This window comes from Entelurus aequoreus, linkage group LG11 (assembly GCF_033978785.1).
Source record: "Entelurus aequoreus isolate RoL-2023_Sb linkage group LG11, RoL_Eaeq_v1.1, whole genome shotgun sequence".
NCBI classification, from domain to species: Eukaryota; Metazoa; Chordata; class Actinopteri; order Syngnathiformes; family Syngnathidae; genus Entelurus; species Entelurus aequoreus.
Window position 1 is genome coordinate 65518830 of NC_084741.1, and position 25173 is coordinate 65544002.

General features: G+C 39.0%; 2 protein-coding genes across 3 annotated transcripts in view; one reads left to right on the forward strand and one right to left on the reverse strand.

Annotated features, from left to right (window-relative positions):
• Nucleotides 1-20391, forward strand: phc1 (polyhomeotic homolog 1). 2 transcript variants are annotated; one of them, XM_062063769.1, is made up of 14 exons: nucleotides 1-188; nucleotides 2606-2742; nucleotides 2820-2930; nucleotides 6736-6801; nucleotides 6895-7038; nucleotides 10621-10767; nucleotides 10836-11483; nucleotides 11543-11678; nucleotides 11750-11913; nucleotides 14473-14536; nucleotides 14623-14710; nucleotides 18213-18375; nucleotides 19085-19319; nucleotides 19391-20391. In XM_062063769.1, exons 2-14 carry the CDS (start codon nucleotides 2611-2613, stop codon nucleotides 19540-19542), a joined length of 2250 nt encoding a protein of 749 aa, XP_061919753.1. In that variant the 5' UTR covers nucleotides 1-188; nucleotides 2606-2610; the 3' UTR covers nucleotides 19543-20391. The 2 variants fall into 2 exon arrangements, with proteins under 2 accessions (XP_061919753.1, XP_061919754.1); XM_062063770.1 differs by lacking the exon at nucleotides 6736-6801 and having other exon boundaries at nucleotides 3-188.
• styk1b (serine/threonine/tyrosine kinase 1b) overlaps nucleotides 20155-25173 on the reverse strand; it is a 13796-nt gene continuing 8777 nt past the window's right edge. The window contains exons 7-10 of the mRNA XM_062063771.1: nucleotides 23649-23857; nucleotides 23530-23570; nucleotides 20709-20805; nucleotides 20155-20640 (exon numbers count right to left, since the gene is read on the reverse strand). Of these exons, the coding sequence (XP_061919755.1) occupies nucleotides 20448-20640; nucleotides 20709-20805; nucleotides 23530-23570; nucleotides 23649-23857 (540 nt within the window). The 3' untranslated portion in view covers nucleotides 20155-20447. The remainder of the gene's footprint in view (nucleotides 20641-20708; nucleotides 20806-23529; nucleotides 23571-23648; nucleotides 23858-25173) is intronic.

A 25173-nucleotide genomic window follows, 5' to 3' on the forward strand; every position in this document is an offset into this window, starting at 1 on the left:
AACTTAGTTTGCAACTGCCGAAAAACCACCAAGAAGAAGAAGAAGAAGAAGAAGCTCGACCTGTTGGGGGCGGATTTTTTACAGCCAAAAAGCCAATAAAAGGCTTTCGGCGTTTTGTATTTGGAATCCAGGGAATCATCATTTCACTGCGAATAGGAAGGAAAAAGTAACATATTAACCAAGAAAAGGTAAAGACACAAGCACGCCGAGCCTAGAGGCGCACTTTGACCATTACTTTTTGCATGAGCGTTCTTCATGTAGCTTCTGACTGCTAACTGCTAGCTAATTATCTCAAATGGAACACACTCTTTAGTCGTTGGTATGACCTTAAAACTAACGTCTGTCTTTTTATGTCCAAGACGTGCTAAAACGATGATTTTTGACCATACAATATTTTTTTATTTTTTTTTAATGATAACTTGCTAAGTCTATTGTTGTTAGCCATATCTTAATAGTTTTAACCTAGCTTCCCTCCATGGTGCTCTTTTCATTGGCTTTTTAGACCTGTAGAACCTGCATGTGGGAAATTAAGCGGATTCGATGTTTATTTTGCTTATTAAGCAAGGAATAGAGCAAACCATGTTCTAGAATAAAGCAAAACATGTTCTAGAATAAAGCAAAACATGTTCTAGAATAAAGCAAAACATGTTTTAGAATAAAGCAAAACATGTTCTAGACAAGTGTTTTTCAACCTTTTTTGAGACAAGGCACATTTTTTGCGTTGAAAAAATCCGGAGGCACACCACCAGCAGAAATCATTAAAAAACGAAACTCAGTAGACAGTAAAAAGTCACTGTCGCAATTGTTGGATATGACTTTAAACCATAACCAACCATTCATCAATATAGCTCTTGTCTCGAAGTAGGTGTACTGTCACCACCTGTCGCATCATGCCGTGACTTATTTTGAGTTTTTTGCTGTTTTCCTGTGTGTAGTGTTTTAGTTCTTGTCTTGTGCTCCTATTTTGGTGGCTTTTTCTCTTTTTTTGGTATTTTCCTTTTGCAGTTTCATGTCTTCCTTTGAGCGATATTTCCCGCATCTACTTTGTTTTAGCAAACAAGAATATTTCAGTTGTTTTTATCCTTCTTTGTGGGGACATTGTTGATTGTCATGTCATGTTCGGATGTACATTGTGGACGCCGTCTCTGCTCCACAGTAAGTCTTTGCTGTCGTCCAGCGTTCTGTTTTTGTTTACTCTGTAGCCAGTTCAGTCTTAGTTTCGTTCTGCATAGCCTTTCCTAAGAGTCAATGCCTTTTCTTAGGGGCACTCACCTTTGGTTTATTTTTGGTTTAAGCATTAGACACCTTTTTACCTTCACACTGCCTACCACTGTTTCCGACATCTTCAAAGCAATTAGCTACCGGCTCCCACCTACTGATATGGAAGAGTATTACACGGTTACTCTGCCGAGCTCTAGACAGCACCGACACTCAACAACAACACATCATTTGCAGACTATAATTACTGCTTTGCAAAAAATATTTTTAACCCAAATAGGTTAAATTAGATAATCTTCCACGGCACACCAAACAATATTTCACGGTACACTAGTGTGCCAGGGCACAGTGGTTGAAAAACACTGTTCTAGACAAAAAATCACTCCATATTCTCTACTGCTCACTCGTGTTACCATATCTGAGTTATTGTGTAGAAATATGGGGAAACTACAAAAGTACACTTCCTTCATTAATGGTGTTACAAAAAAGATCAGTTAGAATAATACGTAATGTTGGATATAGAGAACATACAAACCCTTTTATTAATTGAATCGAAAATACTGATATTCCACGACATAGTGAATTTGCAAACAGCTAAAATTATACACAAATCAAACTCTTAATCTGCTACCCAAGAATATACAACAATTACAGAAAAATTTAATTTAAAACATTTATACGCACGTACAACACTTAAGACCTTCAGTTTATCAGTATGTGTATTTAAATTATGGAATGGATTAAGCAAAGAAATCAAACAATGTACTAATATGATCCACTTCAAGAAACTCTTCAGACTTAAAGTGTTTACAAAGTACAAAGAAGAAGAACCATGATAAACATTCTGCATTTATTTCATTCATCCATTCATTTTCAAGATAATCTCACTTATTTTACCATATGAAATATAACTTACTTCACCAATTATTTATTTATTTATTTTTATTGTTATTACTGATGGAGTATATTGTTAATAAATTGACAACAGGAAGTGAACAAAAGTTTTAGCAACTGCTATGTAAAGGAAAAGGGGTAGGATTAAATAAGCTCCGTTTCTTCCTACTCCTTTTCGAACATGTTGAATAGAGGAACTGGAAATTGTGATGTATCATGTTGTATGCATGCATGTTCCAAATAAACTCAAACTCAAGGAATGGCATGAATCACCTTTTAATGTCTCGGCTGTGATTCACGAACACTGATTGATAACCCTCCAGCAGAGAAAGTTATATTCTTGTTGGTTTGTGGGTGCAATGCAGCATCAGCACCCAAGATGGTTCTCCATCATGATGTCTTGCATTCTTTTAAAGCACATCTAACATATAGATTATTTGTGCAGAATATATTGCTAGTGTTCTGAGACTGCTACTTTCATGTGTTCTGATAGTTATCATGGATGCGAAGGAGGAGCAAACCGCAGGTGCCACCGCAAATGCGAACAACAATGGAAATCCTCCACCAAGCAGGAACTCCCGACCACCCCAGATAGCCCACATGTCTTTATATGAGCGGCAAGCTGTGCAGGTAAGAACTTGACCTCCATCTCTGGTGGACAATAGGAGACTATTTTAATCATTAATCTTAACCGTGATCTTGTTTAGGCTCTGCAAGCCCTGCAGAGACAGCCAAATGCAGCTCAGTACTTCCAGCAACTCATGCTGCAGCAGCAGATCAACAGCGCTCAGCTCCATAACCTGGCTGCCGTGCAACAAGTAGGTTCAGTAAAGGAAAATGGTCTTGCATTATTATTAGGAGTGTCCCAATCCAATATTGATGTCATATCGGCTTGCATCTCAAATCTCTGATACAAGCGGTCCAGCAGCGTGTGTACTAGTGCAAAGCTGGACAAGCAGTTTACAGCTAATTGTCCTCAAATAAGCACACAAGGTTGGTCTTTTCTTGTATTTTAGTAAAGTAATTTACGCAAAGTACACATGGTAGGCCAGGGATAGTCAACATAATTGTTTGGAGAGCATTTGCAGAAAGGACCTGGACGGGATCTTCACCGTTAAGTCTTATTTTGTACATTCCAGAGAACCATGCGGTGTCCTGAACAGTAAACATTTTATTTTGGTGTATTTATTTTGTCAAGAGTTACAGGAGCGATCTGCTCATCTGCAAAAAAGCTAGTCAAAGATCATTCCTATGACAGCACTTTTGTGTTTTTAATAATCTGCTGAAATAATGTGAGTCACCCCCAAGTTTATTGAACTCAAACTCCCAGGTAATTACTTGAATAGCCCAAATAATGAAAAAGAGAGGACCTAAAAATGGAACCACTACTACAAGAAGTTGAAAAAATTACTACTGGCTACATCTGAAATAAACAAGCTACAGCAACACCTAAGTAACTTCCTTAAAAGAGAGGGCCTAAAGTACCAGTAGAATGGAGAAAAAAAACAAGTAGACTCAATGTTGGTGGAAGACAAAGTTTGCGAGTAAATAAACATGATCCAAAATAGTATAAATCTCAAGTAGATTCCCGAGCCATTTTGAGAGATAATGAGCAAGACAGTCACGTGATCTTTGACGTAGAGGTGGGAAACACAGATCTCTTCCCGACCAACAACAATGCTAATCATGAATCATCGGTTTGTGAGCGCCGACAATGATTACGTTGGGGGAAAATGATGTTCCAGAACCTTATATTGTTTTAGCCTGAATATAAGGAGGTTGAGCTACAAGTTTTAGAAGCTGTGTGATAAACAGATCTCGCTTTAGTGAAACACTGTAGCATCTTTAATCTAGCAGTATTGCTAAGTGCTAAACAAGTAATGCAAACTAAGAACATAAACATTTGCTAACTGTACAATGTCTGCTCTCACTGCGATGACGAGTGATAGGATGTTCCCGTATAGATGAATAATTATTTATAATCCACACGAAGGGTTAAAAGGAAAAGTTGCTGCCTGCAGACACTGTCTTCGATTGTCCTCTTAGTCTCCATCTCCGGGTATAAATTTAATGTCACAGATGAACACATTTAATGACTAAATCCTCCTAATAACCAGATGAGGCATGATTTATAATGTAGAGGAACTTTGACAAGCCAAGACACAATGTAGCAGCAGGACTTCGGCCAGCTCAATGCTGCAGCATGAGCTAGTTACCTCTCTCTTATGCCGCCAAACATAATTTGTCTGCATTAGCGCTTATAATAACAATATTGCTAATGTTTAGGTCACAATTAGAGGTGGGACTCTCTGGGCACCTCACGATTCGGTTCCGATTAGATTCAGGAGCTACAATTTGATTAAAATTCAATTGATGCATTTTTAATTTATGTATATTGATTATTTTCGTTTCACTAAATAAGCGTTTATCACTTGCAACATTTAAAAACAATGTATTTGTAATAAGAAACAGTTTAATTCCCATCACATTTATTTTATATTAAATGTGTACAAAACTGGAACATAAGTGCCGTATAGTAAAGGAGCTGGTTGGATCTCTCTGTGAGGTGGCTCGCTGCATTCAGCCAAATTTTAGAACTGTCTGCATTTCATTATTTACAATAAATATATAGATTATTGACATTGACTATTTGATTTTATATTCGTCCATGTCAGAATTGGGATTAATATAAAAATCGATTATTTCTGCCACCTCTAGTCACGATATATAAATACAGTATTGTTGGCGGGTTTTGGATGGTTTTTTAGAGGGCCTTGTGGGTGGAATAGAGAGCCCCCATTGACTCAATTGTTAGCTGCCTTTTATTTATTTGCCACTTAGAATGCATAAAAAAGAAAAACATATGTGTTCAGGTCTTAAACCGGGATTGTGAATGATAGATGGCACATCTTGTTCTAATTTTTGCATATTTCCAGTATGACTTCTCTGCTGATATGGTAATTGTGCAGAAGCATTCCCATCATGACGTCATTCCACCCCAAATCTACTGAAATTGCCGAAGACATTCAGAGCGGAATATTCAAAATGGCCGTCTGAAATTGTGGCATTTTGTGATGTTTAGATTGTATTTTCACCTACTTTACCGCAAGGATCTGCCAATATGTTTACAGTGGTCCAAGTTCCTTTATACAACAAAAGCACTTCATTGTTTTGTTTTTTTTATCTGCAGCAAAAATGTTTATCTCCCAAGTTTTGAACTGAACTCAGTGATGTCATTTCCGGGCCAGATTTCGCCTCTGGGCTGCTAGTTTAATAGTCATGTGGTAGGCTATAGGCTACTACAGCTATCAGCTACGCAACAGCTAACCACACAAGCTAGACATTCATGAGTTTCCTTAATTGAACAATATTGCAGTCTGAAAAACAGCATAAACGAGTATCGAATAATTACTTACAGTTTAGTCTAAAGCAAAAACGTATTCGAAAGTATCCAGTAACAAATGTGTCCGCATCATTCAACCTACTGCGTCATGAGCGTAACTTAATGAATTATTGTGGCCACATCGTGTTGTCAAAAAAATATAATTCCACTTCAACTTAAAGACAGCATACCGTATTTTTCGTAGTATAAGTCGCACTGGCCGAAAATGCATAATAAAGAAGGAAAAAAACATAAGTTGCACTGGAGTATAAGTCACATTTTTTGGGGAAATGTATTGGCGAAGTTAGTAGAGTGGCTGTGCCAGCAATCGGAGGGTTGCTGGTTACTGGGGTTCAACCCCCACCTTCTACCATCCTAGTCATGTCCGTTGTGTCCTTGGGCAAGACACTTCACCCTTGCTCCCGATGGCTGCTGGTTAGTGCCTTGCATGGCAGCTTCCGCCATCAGTGTGTGAATGTGTGTGTGAATGGGTGAATGTGGAAATACTGTCAAAGCGCTTTGAGTACCTTGAAGGTAGAAAAGCGCTATACAAGTATAACCCATTTATCATTTATAAAACTCAACACCAAGAATAGACATTTGAAAGGCAATTTAAAATAAATAAAGAATAGTGAACAACAGGCTGAATAAGTGTACGTTATATGACGCATAAATAACCAACTGAGAACGTGCCTGGTATGTTAACGTAACATTATGGTAAGAGTCATTCAAATAACTATAACATATAGAACATGCTATACGTTTACCAAACAATCTGTCACTCCTAATCGCTAAATCCCATGAAATCTTATACGTCTAGTCTCTTACGTGAATGAGCTAAATAATATTATTTGATATTTTACGGTAATGTGTTAATAATTTCACACATAAGTCGCTCCTGAGTATAAGTCGCACCCCCGGCCAAACTATGAAAAAAAACTGCGATTTATAGTCCGAAAAATATGGTAAGTCAATTCCAGACTGTTAATAATAAGTAAGATACTGTTTTTCATATCAACCATTGTTCTCTGTTTGAGTCACTTTACTTGATCAAACATTTTCTAACATTACACACTACAAAGTAATACAAATATGCATGATTTGTGCTGATATAGTATTAGATAATATCGGTCGGTATAAAGCACTTAAGACTCTAATATAGTGTAAGTAAAGTAAAAAGTTGTATCAGGAGTACCCTAATGAATATGCTAAGCAGAATCATCATATTCTTCTTGTTTCAGGCTACACTTGCAGCTAGTCGCCAGTCTAACACTCCGAGTAGCAGCATTGCACAAGCGTCCACCACTGTACGCTTTCATGGTTTTGTTTTGGTTCAAATCATTTGCACTGCTTGTAGTTTGGATTAAAATATTAGATTATTTTGTTTGTTTCTCTTCCAGGTCAATCTCAGCACAACGTCGGCAGGGGGAACAGCAGCAACCCCTCGTCCTCATGGGCCGGCCACTTCCGCAACGACCACGGCCCTAAACCAGTCAGTGTTGTTGGGAGGGAACTCGACAGGACAAGGACAGATGTATCTTAGGGTGAGTTGAAAGAGGACCTTTTTGTATGTCCACTTAGCATTCCGCAATAGAAACCTGGTGCCTCATGTATTAATCAGACGTATGCACAAACCTGGTGTCAGCCGTTTTTCACTGCAAAGTTGAGATGTTTCAAGAGTGAACTAAATGTGGAAATGTGCGCTGCCTCACACCAACTTCACATTACATTTCCTTTACGTGTCCAAAAAGGAGTAGGAAGACGCAGTGCTTATTTAATCCTACCCCTTTTCCACTTCAAATCAATTACTAACACACATGTTCACTCCCTGTACTCTGTATGTACACATTTCACACATTACAATCGGTGTAGTGTTAATACAACAGTTTTCTTCATAACTAGGTAAATCACTTTTGATGAGATACATATCTATTTATTTTTATTTTTTTGGCGTTCATGCTTGCCACTTAGTTCTGTCTCGTACACACATGGACCACATGCACTTACACAAAAACAGCAAGAAGCAGCAACTAACAATTTGCAGTCATGTTGTTGTTATGATAGCTATCATTGAAGGTGGGGGAGGGGTGTATATTGTAGCGTCCTGGAAGAGTTAGTGCTGCAAGGGGTTCTGGGTATTTGTTCTGTTGTGTTTATGTTGTGTTACGGTGCGGATGTTCTCCCGAAATGTGTTTGTCATTAATGTTTGGTGTGGGTTCACAGTGTGGTGCATATTTGTAACAGTGTTAAAGTTGTTTATACGGTCACCCTCAGTGTGACCTGTATGGCTGTTGATCAAGTATGTCTTGCATTCACTTATGTGTGTGAAAAGCCGTAGATATTATGTGACTGGGCCGGCACGCAAAGGCAGTGCCTTTAAGGTTTATTGGCGCTCTGTACGTCTCCCTAAGTCCGTGTACACTGCAGCGTTTTAAAAAGTCATACATTTTACTTTTTGAAACCGATACCAATAAGTTTGAAACCGATAATTTCCGATATTAAAGTTTGAAGCATTTATCGGCCGATAATATCGGCAGTCCGATATTATCGGACTTCTCTAGTCGTTAGTGGTCGGATATAATGCTTAAAATACTTCAGGAAGCAAGCGCTCTCTAGGCAAACACCCTCCTTTTGTGGGGTCCCACTGAATTTTCCAATGGCTGACTTAAATCACCGTTTGTGGGTTCTGGTGACTCAACATTGAAAACCGATCAACATCCCTGGTCATTGTGGCATGTGTATGTATGGAATAGGATGTGATGTTAGTCAGTCATGTTATGTGACTGTATGTGTAGCTTAGTACGTGTACAGCATGATGTATGACTTGACTACAAAAAGCTGTGGGTCAGGGATGTTTAATTAAGGGTTAGTGCTTATGATAGCACTGTGTTTATATGTATGAGTGTGTGTATGTGTATTACTGTGTACGTTGTTTGAGTTTTAATACACTACTGTTCAAAAGTTTGGGGTCACCCAAACAATTTTGTGGAATAGCCTTCATTTCTAAGAACAAGAATAGACTGTCGAGTTTCAGATGAAGGTTCTCTTTTTCTGGCCATTTTGAGCGTTTAATTGTCTCCACAAATGTGATGCTCCAGAAACTCAATCTGCTCAAAGGAAGGTCAGTTTTGTAGCTTCTGTAACGAGCTAAACTGTTTTCAGGTGTGTGAACATGATTGCACAAGGGTTTTCTAATCATCAATTAGCCTTCTGAGCCAATGAGCAAACACATTGTACCATTAGAACACTGGAGTGGTAGTTGCTGGAAATGGGCCTCTATACACCTATGTAGATATTGCACCAAAAACCAGACATTTGCAGCTAGAATAGTCATTTACCACATTAGCAATGTATAGAGTGTATTTCTTTAAAGTTAAGACTAGTTTAAAGTTATCTTCATTGAAAAGTACAGTGCTTTTCCTTCAAAAATAAGGACATTTCAATGTGACCCCAAACTTTTGAACGGTAGTGTATAAAAATTGTGTTACTTAGGGCATTTCATACTGCTCCTAATTTTTTTCTGTTACTAAAATGTATCCGTATAACATTTTTCATTTAGTAGCATCTGTGCTCCGAGGGAGAAAGCTAAGCATACAGCCCTGACTTAACGCTTCATATTAGTATTTGTGAGAACATCTATTAATTTATATATGCGGTCATTTTGCCTGAGTTTGAGCGTACCCCATTTCTTTGTAGAAAATCCACGCAACTCTTAATACTAGGTATTTTCTGCAATTGGGTAAATATATTACCCCTGGTCAAACTATGAGAAAATACCGTACCTAGGCTATGAATACTACTGGCATTTGACTGTTTATTTATGCAAAAATCCAACAAAACCCACCTCTTACTTTTATCGGTAAATGTGGCATTTCCTTCCTTTCGTTCCTACTTGTACTATGTTTGGAACAAAGCCGTTGTTGTAATAGATCTAAAGAGCCAACTTCTCAGTCAGCATTATTAGAGCTAATGGGTTCATTGTGAACGCACGTGAGTTTCACACCAACAAGATAAGTAGCAACTTGGGATTGGCGATACAGCCTAAAATCTATATGGTGATATATATTGCAGCCTCTTGCGATAACGATATATATCACAATATCTATTTTTTTGGGCATACAAATGATGATGGAAATATTTTAAAACGGGTTGCAAAGGCTCCTAATTTGGATGCTTTCATATGTCACCACATAGTTTTTTTTATTGTATTATTTTCTAAAAACTATGTTTACTCTACTTGCTAATTTACTGTTAATATCTGGTTACTTTCTGTTAACACGATTCTATCTACACTTCTTTTTAAAATGTAAGAAGCACTTATCATTCTGCTTGGGTACTACACATTTGGGTATCGATCCAATACTAAATAGTTACCGGGGCAGAATCCGCATCATTGAATAATTAGACTTTTGATTATAACCATAATCTGACTAAAACACAGGATGTGTAACAATATCAATTTGAATTAGTACTAAATTCCTTTTTATTGCATACAAAATGTATAATAAAGTCAGCAGTGCCAAATAACTAAATAAAAGCATAAACTACTAATGGCTCTTATTTCCAGAGTTTTTAAACAATGACTAAACAATTTTGTGAGAAAAAAATATGTATGAATCTAATGACTATAGTATCAAACCCATACTGATACCATACTTGGTATCGTTACTGTCGATATTTTTATCGATCCACACATCCCTGTTTACGTTCGAGAGCTCCAGCCTAGTGGTATTTTTTTCTTTTTTGTATGCTCCTCTGTTGTGTAGTGCAGTATGTTAGCTATTCCTCGTAAGAAACTATTTGCTGCCACGGAGGCGAGAATTTGTGATTTAGTGATTAGCCGCTAGCAAGGACACTATATTGCGTTGAAGACGCCTTTTGTTCGCTTGTCACTGTCAAATTAGCAGGACACAATGTGTCATCAACATGCATTATCACAATATAATGATATAACGATAAAAGCTATCGTCGGCCAAATGTATATCATATCGTCTATAGATCACAAAGTCTCTACGGTTAATGAATATTTGTGTTAATTGGAGCACTTATAGTAGTACACAAAAATAATAGCGAGCAGTCAAACAGGAGGAAGTTGTTTACTGCATTGTTGACCATGTATCCTTCAGGTCAATCGTTCTCTCAGAGCTCCTCTGGCCTCTCAGCTCATCTTCATGCCGGGCGGTACGGCAACAGCTACCGTGGCAACAGTGGCCCAGCAGCAGCAGGCTGAAGCCGCTCCTACCTCAACTGGTGCTCAGTCAGACAATGATCAGGTGAGCTTAGCATCACATGCTAACCACTGTGTGTCAATAGCCATAACTGAAAGGCTTCTTTCTCCCAGGTGCAGAATCTGGCCTTACACTGTGTGTCCACTCCCAGAGCGGTCGCCATCAAGTCAGAGCTCCCTGAAAGAAAAGAGGCCGGCAGCTTCCCACTAACCAAAACATCTGTGAACACGATGGCTGTAAAAGCCACCAACCAGGGCGCCATGACTGTTGCTTCTACGGCTGTCACTATGGCTCCCTCCGTCTCCTCCTCCCCGGCGCTCCCTCTCTCCCAGCTCCTCCTGTCACCTTCCGCAGCCCCCGTCATCCTGGTGCCCACCTCCAACGTGCCTACCTCCACTCAGGGCTACTCCATCGGCTCCATCAGCACAAAAGCCAACATCAACACGCAGACTCTTGTTGTACAGCCCTTGCAGCAGGCCAGCGCCGCGGCCGACAAAGGGCCCGTGCCCATCCAGCCCAAAATGGCTCACGGGCACCGCTTACCCGTGCAGGTGTGCCCTCGACAGCCGCTGCCTATTCTGCCGGCGCCGCCCAGTAACAGCCACATGGCCCATCAGCCCCCTCATATTCCTGTGCAGCTGGTGGGGGCCAGGCAGTGCATAGCGGGTAACGTGCAGGCTGTGGCCTTGGCGCAGACCCGGAATGTGGCATCCCATGAGGGCAACGTTAATGTCCCCTTACACAACAGTGCTGCAACCGTGGTAAGATCAATTAGTTGCGTTGAGCATTAGCATGAACTAAACCGCCATTTTCCCCTCAGACAAAGTCTGCCATTGGCTCCCTGAAGAGGAAGTCTGACTGCGATGCAGCCAACGAGGTGGCCACAGATTCTACCGACTCTGCTCAAGTTAAAGATTCAGCTCCTCGTCTTTCTCCTGCGCCAACAAAAAACTCAGGTACCCACATCACATCTTCCAATCTTAAATATTACAATCAACACATATTCCATTCCCTCTTCTCCACGCAGCCTCCATCTCATCGCCCCTCACCCTGTCCCTACCTCTACCACTGTCGAGGGTCGGTCATGGCGATAAAGAGCGAGCGCCGCTTCCCCAGGCAGTTGTTAAACCTCAGGTCCTCACCCACCTCATTGAGGGCTTCGTCATCCAGGAGGGAGCCGAACCTTTCCCGGTAAGAGCCCATTGCCGGTATATGTCTCTAGAGCAGTTTTTATTTTTTTAAATTTTTTTTTAACGTGGCACAGTGAGCCTCCTATCACAGGTTATAGTATGTTGGGCTCTCCCCGACTTTAAAAAACTAATAATGTTCTGGACCATATTTTGTGGATTTACCCTCAACTGTTAACGCTATCAATATAGTAAGTAAAAAAAAAAAAAAAAGTGAATTTGGCCTCTGACATAATAGAAGTTATGCTTGAAAATATGTTTGTCTTTATTTTACTTAAGATGCTGTGCCAGTCCTGCAGTCTTCCTATCCCCTCACTTTGTTAACCAACCATCTAAGAATTTATTTAAGTTGCCATCTTGTCTGCCGTATTAACCAAAAAGATAAGCAAAATGTGCATTACATGTGTGTGTGTGTATATATATATATGTATGTATGTATGTATATGTGTGTGTGTGTATATATATATGTATATATATATATATATATATATATATCATACATTTTAATCTGCAGGATACAATTTATCACCTGCTTGTCTCATACTTATTACTTAAAATTGTTTGTGTTCCCTTGGATGCAAAAGAAACCTCCTTCCAGTCATTGGTTTGTATCCTCGTTGTTCACTCATTGATTGTATATTTAACAAGTAGCGATGTGATGATCAGACATTGCTGATTAATGTCTTTCAATCACAAACACCATCTCATCTGACTGACACTTTATGTTTGGTCCTGCTGCTGACAGGCGGTTAGCAGTTACTACTACTAAGTTAATAATAATCCCTTCCATTCATGCAAATAAACTACATTTCTTGGTGTCTTAAGTAACATTATCACTGGAGGATGAGCTGAACATGTTACACACCACAAGCAAGCATGCTAATAGCTAAGCAAGCTTGAAACAACCCCAAGAGATACATGTTTATTCAAGTTTAAGAAGTGTAGTTGTACGTTTGCTAGAGTAGAAAGTAAGCAGTTATTAACAGGAAATTAACAAGAAGATTAATAAGAGTTAGAGAGAGGAGAATATAAAAACAACTGTTGGTGTGTCAGCATTGTCAGTCGGGCAAAATGATCCAAAATTTGGTGGTGTCGATAGCAAAGGTCGTATCAATATATGACTAAAGTGATTAGTTCGAAAGGTTTCCATCCATCCATTTTCTACCGCTTGTCCCTTTCGGGGTCGCGGGGGGTCGCTGGAGCCTATCTCAGCTGCATTCGGGCGGAAGGCGGGGTACACACTGGACAAGTCGCCACCTCATCGCAGGGCCAACACAGATAGACAGACAACGTTCATACTCACATTCACACACTAGGGTCAATTAAGTGTTGCCAATCAACCTATCCCCAGGTGCATGTTTTATTTTGTCAAAATATTTTTCGTTAGTTTGTAAACATTAACAAAATTAAGAGAAAAATTCCCTGGACACAGGGCAAAAACCAAATAATTTAAATTGGTAGTAAATATGGATGGATAGTAGTTTTTGCTTTTAACTATTATATACTATTTACTTTGTTTTCCTCCAACAATTGTATGTAATAAGAGAATAAGGAAGTAGTGTAAATATGGCTTGAGCTCAATTTTAGCATTTACCATAAATAAATAGAAAAATGTGTATTTATTAGGGGTGTGGGAAAAAATCGATTCAAATTCGAATCGCGATTCTCACGTTGTGCGATTCAGAATCGATTCTCATTTTTTAAAAATCGATTTGATTTTATTTATTTTTTTATTTTATTTTTTTAATTAATCAATCCAAAAAAACAATACACAGCATTACCATTACAATGCAATCCAATTCCAAAACCAAACCCGACCCAGCAACACTCAGAACTGCAATAAACAGAGCAATTGAGAGGAGACACAAACACGACACAGAACAAACCAAAAGTAGTGAAACAAAAATGAATATTATCAACAACAGTATCAATATTAGTTACAATTTCAACATAGCAGTGATTAAAAATCCCTCATTGGCATTATCATTAGACATTTATAATAAAAAATAAAAAAAGAACAATAGTGTCACAGTGGCTTACACTTGCATCGCATCTCATAAGCTTGACAACACACTGTGTCCAATATTTTCACAAAGATAAAATAAGTCATATTTTTGGTTCATTTAATAGTTAAAACAAATTTACATTATTGCAATCAGTTGATAAAACATTGTCCTTTACAATTATAAAAGCTTTTTACAAAAATCTACTACTCTGCTTGCATGTCAGCAGACTGGGGTAGATCCTGCTGAAATCTATGTATTGAATGAATAGAGAATCCTTTTGAACCGGGAAAAAAATCGTTTTTGAATCGAGAATCGTGTTGAATTGAAAAAAAATCGATTTTGAATCTAATCGTGACCCCAAGAATCGTGGGACACCCAAAGATTCAGAGCCCTATTATTTATACATGTGATTGGTATTGGTACTATATGATCTCAATTATGGGTGATCGCTATTAGCAACGGCAGCATCAAATCCTGGTCACACATTCCTACTCACAAGTGTGCGAGGTTTAAGTTTGCACAATAATGTGAGGTTTTGTTCTTGTTTGATTGAAAAGGTCGCCGGGCTCCTCAAAGACCGTGATTTTGCCCTTGGTGCTCGTGCAGAAAACGGACCTCCCTGTAAGTGTTGAAAGAAAAAGTCACTTCCGGTGCATGTGTGTAATATTTCCCTCATATCCAACAATTTGTTTCCCTTTTCCTCCCAGTAATGAAATGTGAGTACTGTTCCAGCCTGGCTCCAGCCAGCCAGTTCAAAGGAACAAAGAGATTCTGCTCCAATACTTGTGCTAAAAGGTACCTTTTCATCCCCTTCTTCTTTGTTGTCATGTGCACGCATACAAAAGATTATTATTCTTTCAAACTTCTACTTTGCTTTCTCTGGTCCATATCAAATAATGGGTTTGTACATATCCGACTTGGTTTGGGTTACAAAAAAAGGCATCCCAACAAACCACGACTTATTGGCACAAGAATGTGAACAGGAAGTGGGATTGTTGCATGTTTCTTTTAGCTTTAGGTTATGTGCAGTAATGTTCTGTTCTTATTTATACCGTAAGTTTGGAACCACAATGTTGATGTAGGGGGAAAAAAAGCAAACGTTTTAATTAGGGCTGTCAAAATTAACGAGTTAACTTGTGCGATTAATCACAAAAATGTATCTCATAAATCATGAACACACTTAGATTAATCATGCAATTTATTTTTATCTTTTACCCTAACGGCTCTATTGTCAGTGATCAGATCAAACGAGTTGTGCTTGCTGGCAAATTTCACTCTGAAATACACCCTGACTGCACTTTAGATAAAAATGATACCAAGTTCTGTGCAAATTAAGGACATGTATTCAGGAAAACTTTTTAAAACGTTCCTGGATGACATCAGCTGGGATAGGCTCAAGATGATGATGATTAATCTGATTTAAATAAATAAGACATATTTTGACAACCCTAGTTTTGGCATTTAGCAAACATAAACATTGAAAAGTCTAGACTGCTCTTTATGCTGCCATCATGTGGCGCTAAAAACACACTGCTCACAATGGTCACTCAAGTGTCCAGGGCAGGCCTGGGCAATTATTTTGACTCGGGGACCAAATTTTAACCTCACAATGTCTGATTGAAAGCTAAACATGTTATGACAGACCGCCTTAAAAAAGGGAATGCCATCCATTTTCTACCGCTTGTCCCTTTTGGGGTTAGCGGGGGGTGCTGGAGCCTATCTCAGCTGCATTCAGGCGGAAGGCGGGGTACACACTGGACAAGTCGCCACCTCATCACAGAGCCAGCACAGATAGACAGACAAGCATTCACACTCACATTCACACACTAGGGACAATTTAGTGTTGCCAATCAACCATAAAAGGGAATGGAATTTAAAAATTTTTTACTGAATGAGACACCCAGAATGTACATAAAAATAAAGAGTGTGTGATTTACAATATTAACTATGAAGGATAAAGCACTGAATATTGACAACATATGAACGTCACACCCCCTCTCGATCGACATATTTTACAATCAAGCGAAATGCAACATAAATGTAACAAACACAGGGAAATATTAACGCGAAGGGTAAAAAAAATCCCAGCTACTATCTGATATATCACTAAGCTTTAGAACTTCCTTGTAAAAATCTCCTTCCGCGTCTGTCCCTGACACCCACATTTCAGGCTGTCCGCTCTGTGGAAACACTCCCCACCCACACTGCTTGGTGCCTCGTCTGCGCTGCTGTGACTTAGATGACCATAGTAACTAATTAGATTACCATAGTAACTAATTAGATTACCATAGTAACTAGTATATCATGCAAAAGCGCAGATTCCAACCATTGAAATACTTTGTTTAGTTCAAGACTTATGGTCATTTAAAGGCCTACTGAAATGAATTTTTTTATTTAAACGGGGATAGCAGATCCATTCTATGTGTCATACTTGATCATTACGCGATATTGCCATATTTTTGCTGAAAGGATTTAGTAGAGAACATTGACGATAAAGTTCGCAACTTTTGGTCGCTGATTAAAAAAAAAAAGCCTTGCCTGTACCGGAAGTAGCGTGACGTCGCAGGTTGAAAGGCTCCTCACATTTCCCCATTGTTTACACCAGCATCGTGAGCGATTCGGACCGAGAAAGCGACGATTACCCCATTAATTTGAGCGAGGATGAAAGATTCGTGGATGAGGTACGTGAGAGTGAAGGACTAGAGTGCAGTGCAGGACGTATCTTTTTTCGCTCTGACCGTAACTTAGGTACAAGCTGGCTCATTGGATTCCACACTTTCTCCTTTTTCTATTGTGGATCAAGGATTTGTATTTTAAACCACCTCGGATACTATATCCTCTTGAAAATGAGAGTCGAGAACGCGGAATGGACATTCACAGTGACTTTTATCTCCACAACAATACATCGGCGAAACACTTTAACCACGGAGCTAACGTGATAGCATTGTGCTTAAATGCAGATAGAAACAAAAGAAATAAGCCCCTGACTGGAAGGATAGACAGAAGATCAACAATACTACTATCAGGAGACACCGAACCAAACACTGGACATGTAACTACACGGTTAATGCTGTGCCGCCTGTCGGAGCCTAGCAATGCTGTTGCTAACGACGCCATTGAAGCTAACTTAGCTACGGGACCTCGTCAGAGCTATGATAAAAACATTAGCGCTCCACCTACGCCAACCCTCATCTGCTCATCAACACCCGTGCTCACCTGTGTTCCAGCGATCGACCTGATCATCGATGCGGTCGGCGGTTAGCGTCGGATAGCGCGTCTGCTATCCAACTCAAAGTCCTCCTGGTTGTGTTGCTGCAGCCAGCCGCTAATACACCGATCCTACCTACAACTTTCTTCTTTGCGGTCTTCATTGTTCATTAAACAAATTGCAAAAGATTCCCCAACAAAGATGTCCAGAATACTGTGGAATTTTGCGATGAAAACAGAGCAGTTTGTATTGTGATACAATGTGTCCGAATACTTCCGTTTCAACCATCGACGTAACGTGCATACGTCATCATACATAGACGTTTTCAACCGGAAGTTCCCCGGGAAATTTAAAATTGCACTTTATAAGTTAAGTTAATTGGCATGTGTTGCAATGTTAAGATTTCATCATTGATATACAAACTATCAGACTGCGTGGTCGGTAGTAGTGGGCCTTTAAAAACATCACTGCACATCATAATGGCAGCTACAGTTTCCTTCTTAAAGATCTAAAAAGATTATTTGGGAATGTTCGGCTGGCCAGATTGAAAAGCTTAACGGGCCACATGTGGCCCCGGGCCTTAATATGCCCAGGTTTGCTCCAGGGTATACATTTTCTTTGGTTGAATCTCCTTAAATTATTATTTCCAAACGGTTTTCTTTGATGTGGCATTAACATTTCTCAAATATTAATACAATTTATCAAGCCACAGCATCGCTAAATAATAATGTGATGTCTTATTCATACAGCATCAATTCCCAACAAAAGTGAACCTCAATATGGACATTAGTATATACATTAAAGAAAACCAAGTGAGAAAGCACTTTGGCGACATAGGCAAAAGAAAACTGCATCCCAAACAAGCGCTTAGTTCCATGGGGCGACAAAAAAAGGGCACACCTTGACTAAATAATTAGTCGGGCATGCCAAACGTGTTTGTTAAGTCAACAGTCTGGTCTGTTTGCACACCACTTAGAGGTACGTCACCGTTAGGCCACCTCGTTGACAAACCTGATTCCTTTGTTCTCTAGCTTCTTGGGTTGTGATTACATCCCGAGACTAAAGAATGTCTTGCTAACTAACTAACAGGTACAACGTGAGCTGCAGCCAACACTACAAGTCCAGCAGAGGGAGAAACGGCGGCGTGGCGCCCTTGCCACCTCTGGCCGAGACCGTTGCCAGGCGCCGCGGACCCCCCCGCCGGAGCAGCTCCGATAACAATAAGTTGTCTGGTCAGCGTCGACCTGTCAAGGTAACACTTCTTAGATGTTACATTTCACGTCACATGAGGAAGAAACAACTAAATGATTAAACTTAGTTCTTACGTCAGTAACTGACATAGTTGGTGTTTTTTTAAGATGTGTAGCAAAGCCTCTTTTTTTAATTTATACAAAGCTGTCCTGTTTCATGCAACATACAGTACAGGCCAAAAGTTTGGACACACCTGGTCCTCATTCAATGTATTTTCATGACTATTTACATTGTAGATTGTCACTGAAGGCATCAAAACTATGACTGAACACATGTGGAGTTATGTACATAACACAAAAAGGTGAAATAACTGAAAACATGTTTTTATATTTTAGTTTCTTTCAAAATAGCCACCCTTTGCACTGATTACTGCTTTGCACACTCTTGGCATTCTCTTGATGAGCTTCAAGAGGTAGTCACCTGATATGGTTTTCACTTCACAGGTGTCCTAGTTTTGATGCCTTCAGTGACAATCTACAATGTAAATAGTCATGAAAATAAAGAAAACACATTGAAATGAGGTGTGTCCAAACCTTTGGCCTGTACTGTAAGTCCTAACAAAAGCTACTGCTTGAGGGTCTCTTCTCTCAAAAGTGGAGTGAACTTTTAGCAGTTAGTGCTCATGAGCGGGCTTATTGCTTTTAGAACCTCAGTAAGAGTCTATTTTGCACGGTTTGGGTTCTTTACAATCTCCCAATTTTTTTTGTCAGTGCCACTCTGACTCCAGCCGCTCAGAGGACGCAAGCAGCGAGGGCGAGGACGAAGAGGATTCCCCCTCCCTGTCGCCAAGCTCCTCCCGCTCCTGCTCCAGAGCCGACCACAACGCTCCCCAGTCTGAAGCGTCGGCCCCCGGGGGTCTCCCCATGGAGATGGGCAGCTTCCTGTCAGCCACACCCGCCCAGTGGAGCGTGGAGGAAGTGTGCAGGTTCATCTCGTCACTTCAAGGTGATTCTGCGGGAGTACATTATTTCCAACTCTTTCTTCCTTGGACGCGCTAACATGTTGCCGTCTGTCAGGTTGCGAAGAGCTGGCGGCCCACTTCCTGTCGCAGGAAATAGACGGGCAGGCTCTGATGCTCCTGCGTGAGGACCATCTCATCTCCACCATGAACATCAAACTGGGTCCTGCGCTCAAGATCTGCGCCTCCATCAACAGCCTGCGCGAGTGACGCTGGTTTACTCCTTTTTCTCTACGGTATTTTTTACACGACACTAATGTACCACTGTTTACATGCTGGACCTCGAATGTGCAAAAGCAACCTTTTTTATGGCTGCATGAGCAATGACTGTTGGGTAGAATAGGGAGAAAGACTTTACGTAAAATGCAGCTAACTGTTGCTAGGTCACATTTCAGCAAACATTTATGTTCTCAAGGGACAATACTTTGGACAAATCTTAAGAGTAGTCAGTGTATAGCGCTGTACTATCTACTGAAAATGAGTCAAACGGGTGTTATTGTCCAACACAAGTATGGATTTTCTTTCATTGTTCCCTTTAAAAAATGATATACGTGCAAATATTTACTTGTTTACAGTGGATAGTTCGTACTGCTTTACACTGACTACTTTAAAGTACATCTAAGTTTGAGAAGTCATAAATGTTTGCAGAAATGTGCTTTATGGATGGTACTGTACATGAAAATACACATTGCCTTTGTGCTGTATTTAAAAATGGTGCTTTGATTTTGTTCCAACAAAACCGTTTGTATTTTTTTGTACTCCAGTATATACTTTAACACAGTAGGAGCTCTAACCAACGTAGCTACCTGAATATCTCAATGGAGAAGAGTCTTGTTTTTGGTTTTTCCTCCACCAGCAGTCAGACTGTGATGATTATTTATTCACATTTTGTTTCCTTCAACATTGAAATACATAGAAAATATCACATAATCTGCTACCTGGCTAAACAAGGCAGGTAAACCATCATTCCACAGCATCTACTAACGGCTCTTTCAAGTTTACATCTCCACTAAACATGTTTTTTCATAGAGAAACAACTTAATAAAAGTCTTGACTGTATTTGTTTTCCTTCATGTGCAAACAATGTAACATTCTCCAAAGAAAAGTGCATTTGATCAGAAAATGGTGTAGCTGTTAGCCTCCCCGTACCCTGCTTCCTGCAGGTACTGCTCGATGTTGATCGCCCCCGGCGCCTTCAGGACTTTATCCGAGGTGCTTTTCTCCCCCGATGCCAGCTTGCGACTCACCTCGGCCAGGGAGGGTCGCTCTGCGTCTTTCCACTGGCAGCAGCCCTTAATGATGGAGTGTCTGGAGAGGAGAGGGAGAAGTAAGTAGGAGCAAAATAGAAAAGATGGCGCATGCATGAGGATCCTTACAGAGAGTTGGAGCAGTTTGAAGGCTTCCTTAAACTTTTCCCTCGCTGGTGAAACTGCAGCAGCTCGTTGACTGGGAGCTCTGCGAATGGAGCTTCTCCTAAACAACATAAGCATAGGATCATTCCTTTCGATATATCTCTCATTTTTATGGAGCAACAAACACTGATTCGAAGAACAAATAGGATGTCAACATTTTTATTAAGAAATTTGAATGACAACTTAATTCTATTTCAAAAGAAACTTGTCAGCATAAAAATGTCTTGTCAAATTAAATTTCATAAATTTCAATGGCCTTCATTTTTGCAATCAACTAACCTTAAAGGGTACAGGATAATATTTACAGTACACTCAAGGTTCAACTTTATTGTCCCCGTGGGGAAATTTGTCTTGGGCACAGTGCATCGTTGCTTTCTTAACATACACAAAAACACAAGCACAGACACAACCAGACAACTAACATTTAAACATCAGAACATGGAGCTTGATAGACATAGGTGGCACTTTGATGTAGGCATAAATTCTACAGTATGGAGATAAAGATAAAGTACCAGTGTGCATTGTACTAGAGCTCATGGATAAAGTGCTGTGTGCTAAAGTGCTAAAAAAGTGCTAACCTATGTATTAACATTCTATTGCACGTTGTTGGTCAGCTTAATGGAGGCTGGGACAAATGAAGGCGGTTATATTTGCATAGTGGGACCCGGAGTCTTCTCCCTGATGGCAGGGTTCCATATTCAGGAAAGAGTGGGTGTTGTGAGTTGGAAATAATTTTCTTAGCTTTTTTCCCTAACTGCCTGCTCATAGATGCTCTGTATAGGCTCATATTCTTTCCTCCCTATGATTTTCATTGCCGTCTTATGCATGCCGGCCAGTTTGCTTTTTAGGTTAACGGTTAGGTTGCCAAACCATGAGGTGATCCCGTATCTAATGATGCTCTCTACAATGGCACAGTAGAAAATCATGATTTGGCTGCTTACGCCGTACAATCTTAATCTTCGCAAAAAATATAGCCTCTGTTGCAGTCTATTGCACAGTTTGTCAAAATGTGTCTTCCAGCAGAGAAGATTATCATTATGAACCCCTAAATATTTATGAGGATACCTGGGTGATTTCCTGATTTTTGATGACCACTGGCTCATGGTCAGTCACTTTCCTCGGATCCAAAACCATTTCCTGTGTCTTGGTCACATTTAGAATAAGATGGTTGGTATCACAAACACCTAATAAATAGGTCTCTCTCATCTTGGTACACAGAGGGGTCCGTATCCTTGTGTAGAAGGCTTAGGAGCACGGTATCGTCCGCAAATTTCACCATATAATTGTTAGGGTGCACAGTCCTACAATCATTGGTGTACAATGTAAACAGAGTTGGTGATACAACGCAACCCTGTGGGACGCCTGTGTTGCAGTGTTTGGTGTCTGACAGTGTTCTGTTGACCTTCACTTGCTGTGTTCTGTTTGTTAAAAAAAGAGTGGAACCATTTGATCAAGGTGGAGTTTACACCCATGTCTTTGAGCTTCTCCAAGAGTAAGTGAATTTGCACTGTATTAAAAGCTGAGCTGAAATCAACAAATAAAATTCTACAATAAGCTTTTGTGTTCTCAAGGTGCTTGGAGATAAAGTGCAAGGTGCAAAGGATTGCATCATCAGTACTGCATTCCTGCTTGTACGCAAGTTATGGTGGTCAAACAAGACCAAATTAAATAAATATTTAAATAATTACTTAAATGTTTAATTACAATGGGAACTAAATACATAAATGTGTCTGAGATTACATTTAATCAATTGAGTTGAATTTGTTTTTCAAACATGTTCAAAAAGGAGTAGAAAGAAGCAAAACTTATTTAATCCTACCCCGTTCCCTTCTTTACATAGCAGTTGCTAAGTTGTTCACTTTCTGTACTCAATTCACAGTATACTCCATAACTTATTACATTAAAAATAAATAATTAGTGAAGTTGTATTTCATATGGTGAGATAAATAAGAGTATCTAGAAAATTAATGGATGGATGAAATACATTCTGAATGTTTATTGATTTATGTCACGATTTAATTAGTTCAATAATGACTGTGGTGTTCAAGGTTCATTTCACTATTTAATTATTTCATGTTTTAATGTTTTATTTATTTCATGATTAATTTAATACAATTTAATATTTACTTTAATCTCAATCATTAAATGTAATTTTACAATTGTCACATTTAATAACATTTTTTTAATTCCCATTAATTATTATGACACAAGTCATTTTAAGAACATTTCATTTTGTCCCATTTGATCCTCCATACAGAAATGGCCTAGAGTGTACCCAAACACACACTGATAATTATATAACTGCCATTCTTAACACTTGGATGAAAATCAGTTGCAGTAGATGAAGTGTATGGACATCATTAAAATATGAGTACAGTACTAACTATTGCCGGTTGAATCGCTGAAAATGGTATGGATATTTACTATATAAATGTAAATGTCATTTGTCAAGCCTCTTCAATTAAAGCTGATAGTTAAGTTTATTGATTTATTAACAGTATTTCCAATCCACTTTGAATGTAAATACTGTTAAAAGGCAAAAATAAACTGTCAAAATTCTTCTGGACCTTACTGTATCTATGTTTTCAAGAATAACATTTATAGTGAAGTATGTGGTTAAATTTACAGCACCACTCAAATGTTTACACTGCAATATGAAGTGTATTAAAACATACTGTTATATTTTAAGCTGTTTTTTGCTTCAGAATGTTGCATGTAGCAACATTTCTTATATTTATCAGCTTTACAAGTGCCAAGTATATGATTATACTTTAGTAGGACTTACCCAGTGTTGCCATTTCATAGAGTAGGATACCGAAAGACCAGCTGGGGAAAACAAACGGTTGGACGTCATTTCTTTAAAAGGGACCACCATTCACTAACGACATGCAATGAAGGACTCACACGTCACTGCTGGGACCAGCGCCTCTCTTGGCTAATATCTCAGGCGCATGCCACTTCTTCATGCTGGGGTCGTCCTTCTTGGTGCCTGTCTGGTTCTTGCGGGTGTAGACCCCGTGAAGGCCCCAAAGCTTGGCCGTGTGCTGCTTGCTAACCAAAACGCTGCGGGCCCGAATGTTGCCGTGTAGGATGTCCTTGCTGTGGAGGAACGTCTGGGGAAAGACAACTGGGAGTGTGAGATTTTGGATGAACACAATTAATTACAAATTAATCTGTTAAAAGCTGATGGTTACATTTGTAGATGCGGTTTTACCACAATATCAACAATGCTCAAACGGATTATTTTAAGATGTGTTCAAAATGTTTGTTTTGTTTGTTGATTCTCAAACTGGTGCTACACAGGCCCCATCTCATGGTAGGCATGAATACCAGACAAAAAAATAATAAAATAAGCCTAATACTAAAATAAACTACAATTATTAAATAAATGGTAAATAATAAAATATTGTAAATACTGTATACAGACTGCAGGAGAGCCTCAGGACTGCAAATAAGTTGATATTTTAGAAAAAAGATAAAAGGCACACCATTTTACTTTAACTCTTTTTAGGTTCTAAATTTTTATTCTGGTATTTTGTAATTTATTTGTTGCTATTACTATTGTTCTCACTATTTATAAATTGGATATGTTTTCTTCATTTATTTTAAAACAATTTATATATTTTCTTTTAGATGACGTTAATTTATATTTATTTTCCAGTGCCTTTCCTCTCAATCAATCCTGCCATGTTATTGTCAATAGTGTTTTCTGTTCGAGTTTTTTAACTGCTGTAAAGCAACTTGCCTGTGCATGAAAAGTGCAAGTTTGTTGCCTGATTCACATTTAAAATAATAGTGCTAAGAAAACTGTACTAACCAAAAACCTGCTGAAATTGAAATAAAATTAAATGGCTTAACTGAAAATATTCATGTCAATATTTTAAGGTGGTTCTTGGTGTGAACAGTTTGAGAACCACTGGTTTCAACACTGATCAGTTAGCATTTATTACCACACTCTATATATATTTCATGTAGCACCATTGCACTGAAAAAAATTCGTAGTCTGCGGCAATCAAAGGATTCTGATATACCCCTGTATAATCTTGTATTACAAAATGTAATAGTAATAAAAATTTATTTTTATTAGGGGTGGTGAAAAATCTATCGCAATTGAATTGTGATTTCTAGTTATTCGGTTTCTATAATAATTAATAATTTCTAAGAATAAACTTTTTTTTTTTTTAAGGAAAAAAAAATGTTTTATGACCATTTTGTCACCAAATAATGTTACAGGAATCGATTGTGAATTGAATGGTCACCCCAAGAATCTGTATCAAGTTGTGAGTTGCGGTAAGATACACAATCCTAATTATTATACAGTACAGGCCAAAATTTTGGACAAACCTCATTTCAATGCATTTTCTTTATTTTCATGACTATTTACATTGTAGATTGTCACTGAAGGGATCAAAACTGACACCTGTGGAGT

What these genes read in the sequence shown, in the direction of transcription:
- phc1 (XM_062063769.1), top strand. Translation starts at nt 2,611, where the DNA reads ATGGATGCGAAGGAGGAGCAAACCGCAGGTGCCACCGCAAATGCGAAC. An exon ending in ATGAGCGGCAAGCTGTGCAG is followed by an intron (nt 2,743 to 2,819) that starts GTAAGAACTTGA and finishes GATCTTGTTTAG; the next exon opens with GCTCTGCAAGCCCTGCAGAG. An exon ending in AAGGACAGATGTATCTTAGG is followed by an intron (nt 7,039 to 10,620) that starts GTGAGTTGAAAG and finishes TGTATCCTTCAG; the next exon opens with GTCAATCGTTCTCTCAGAGC.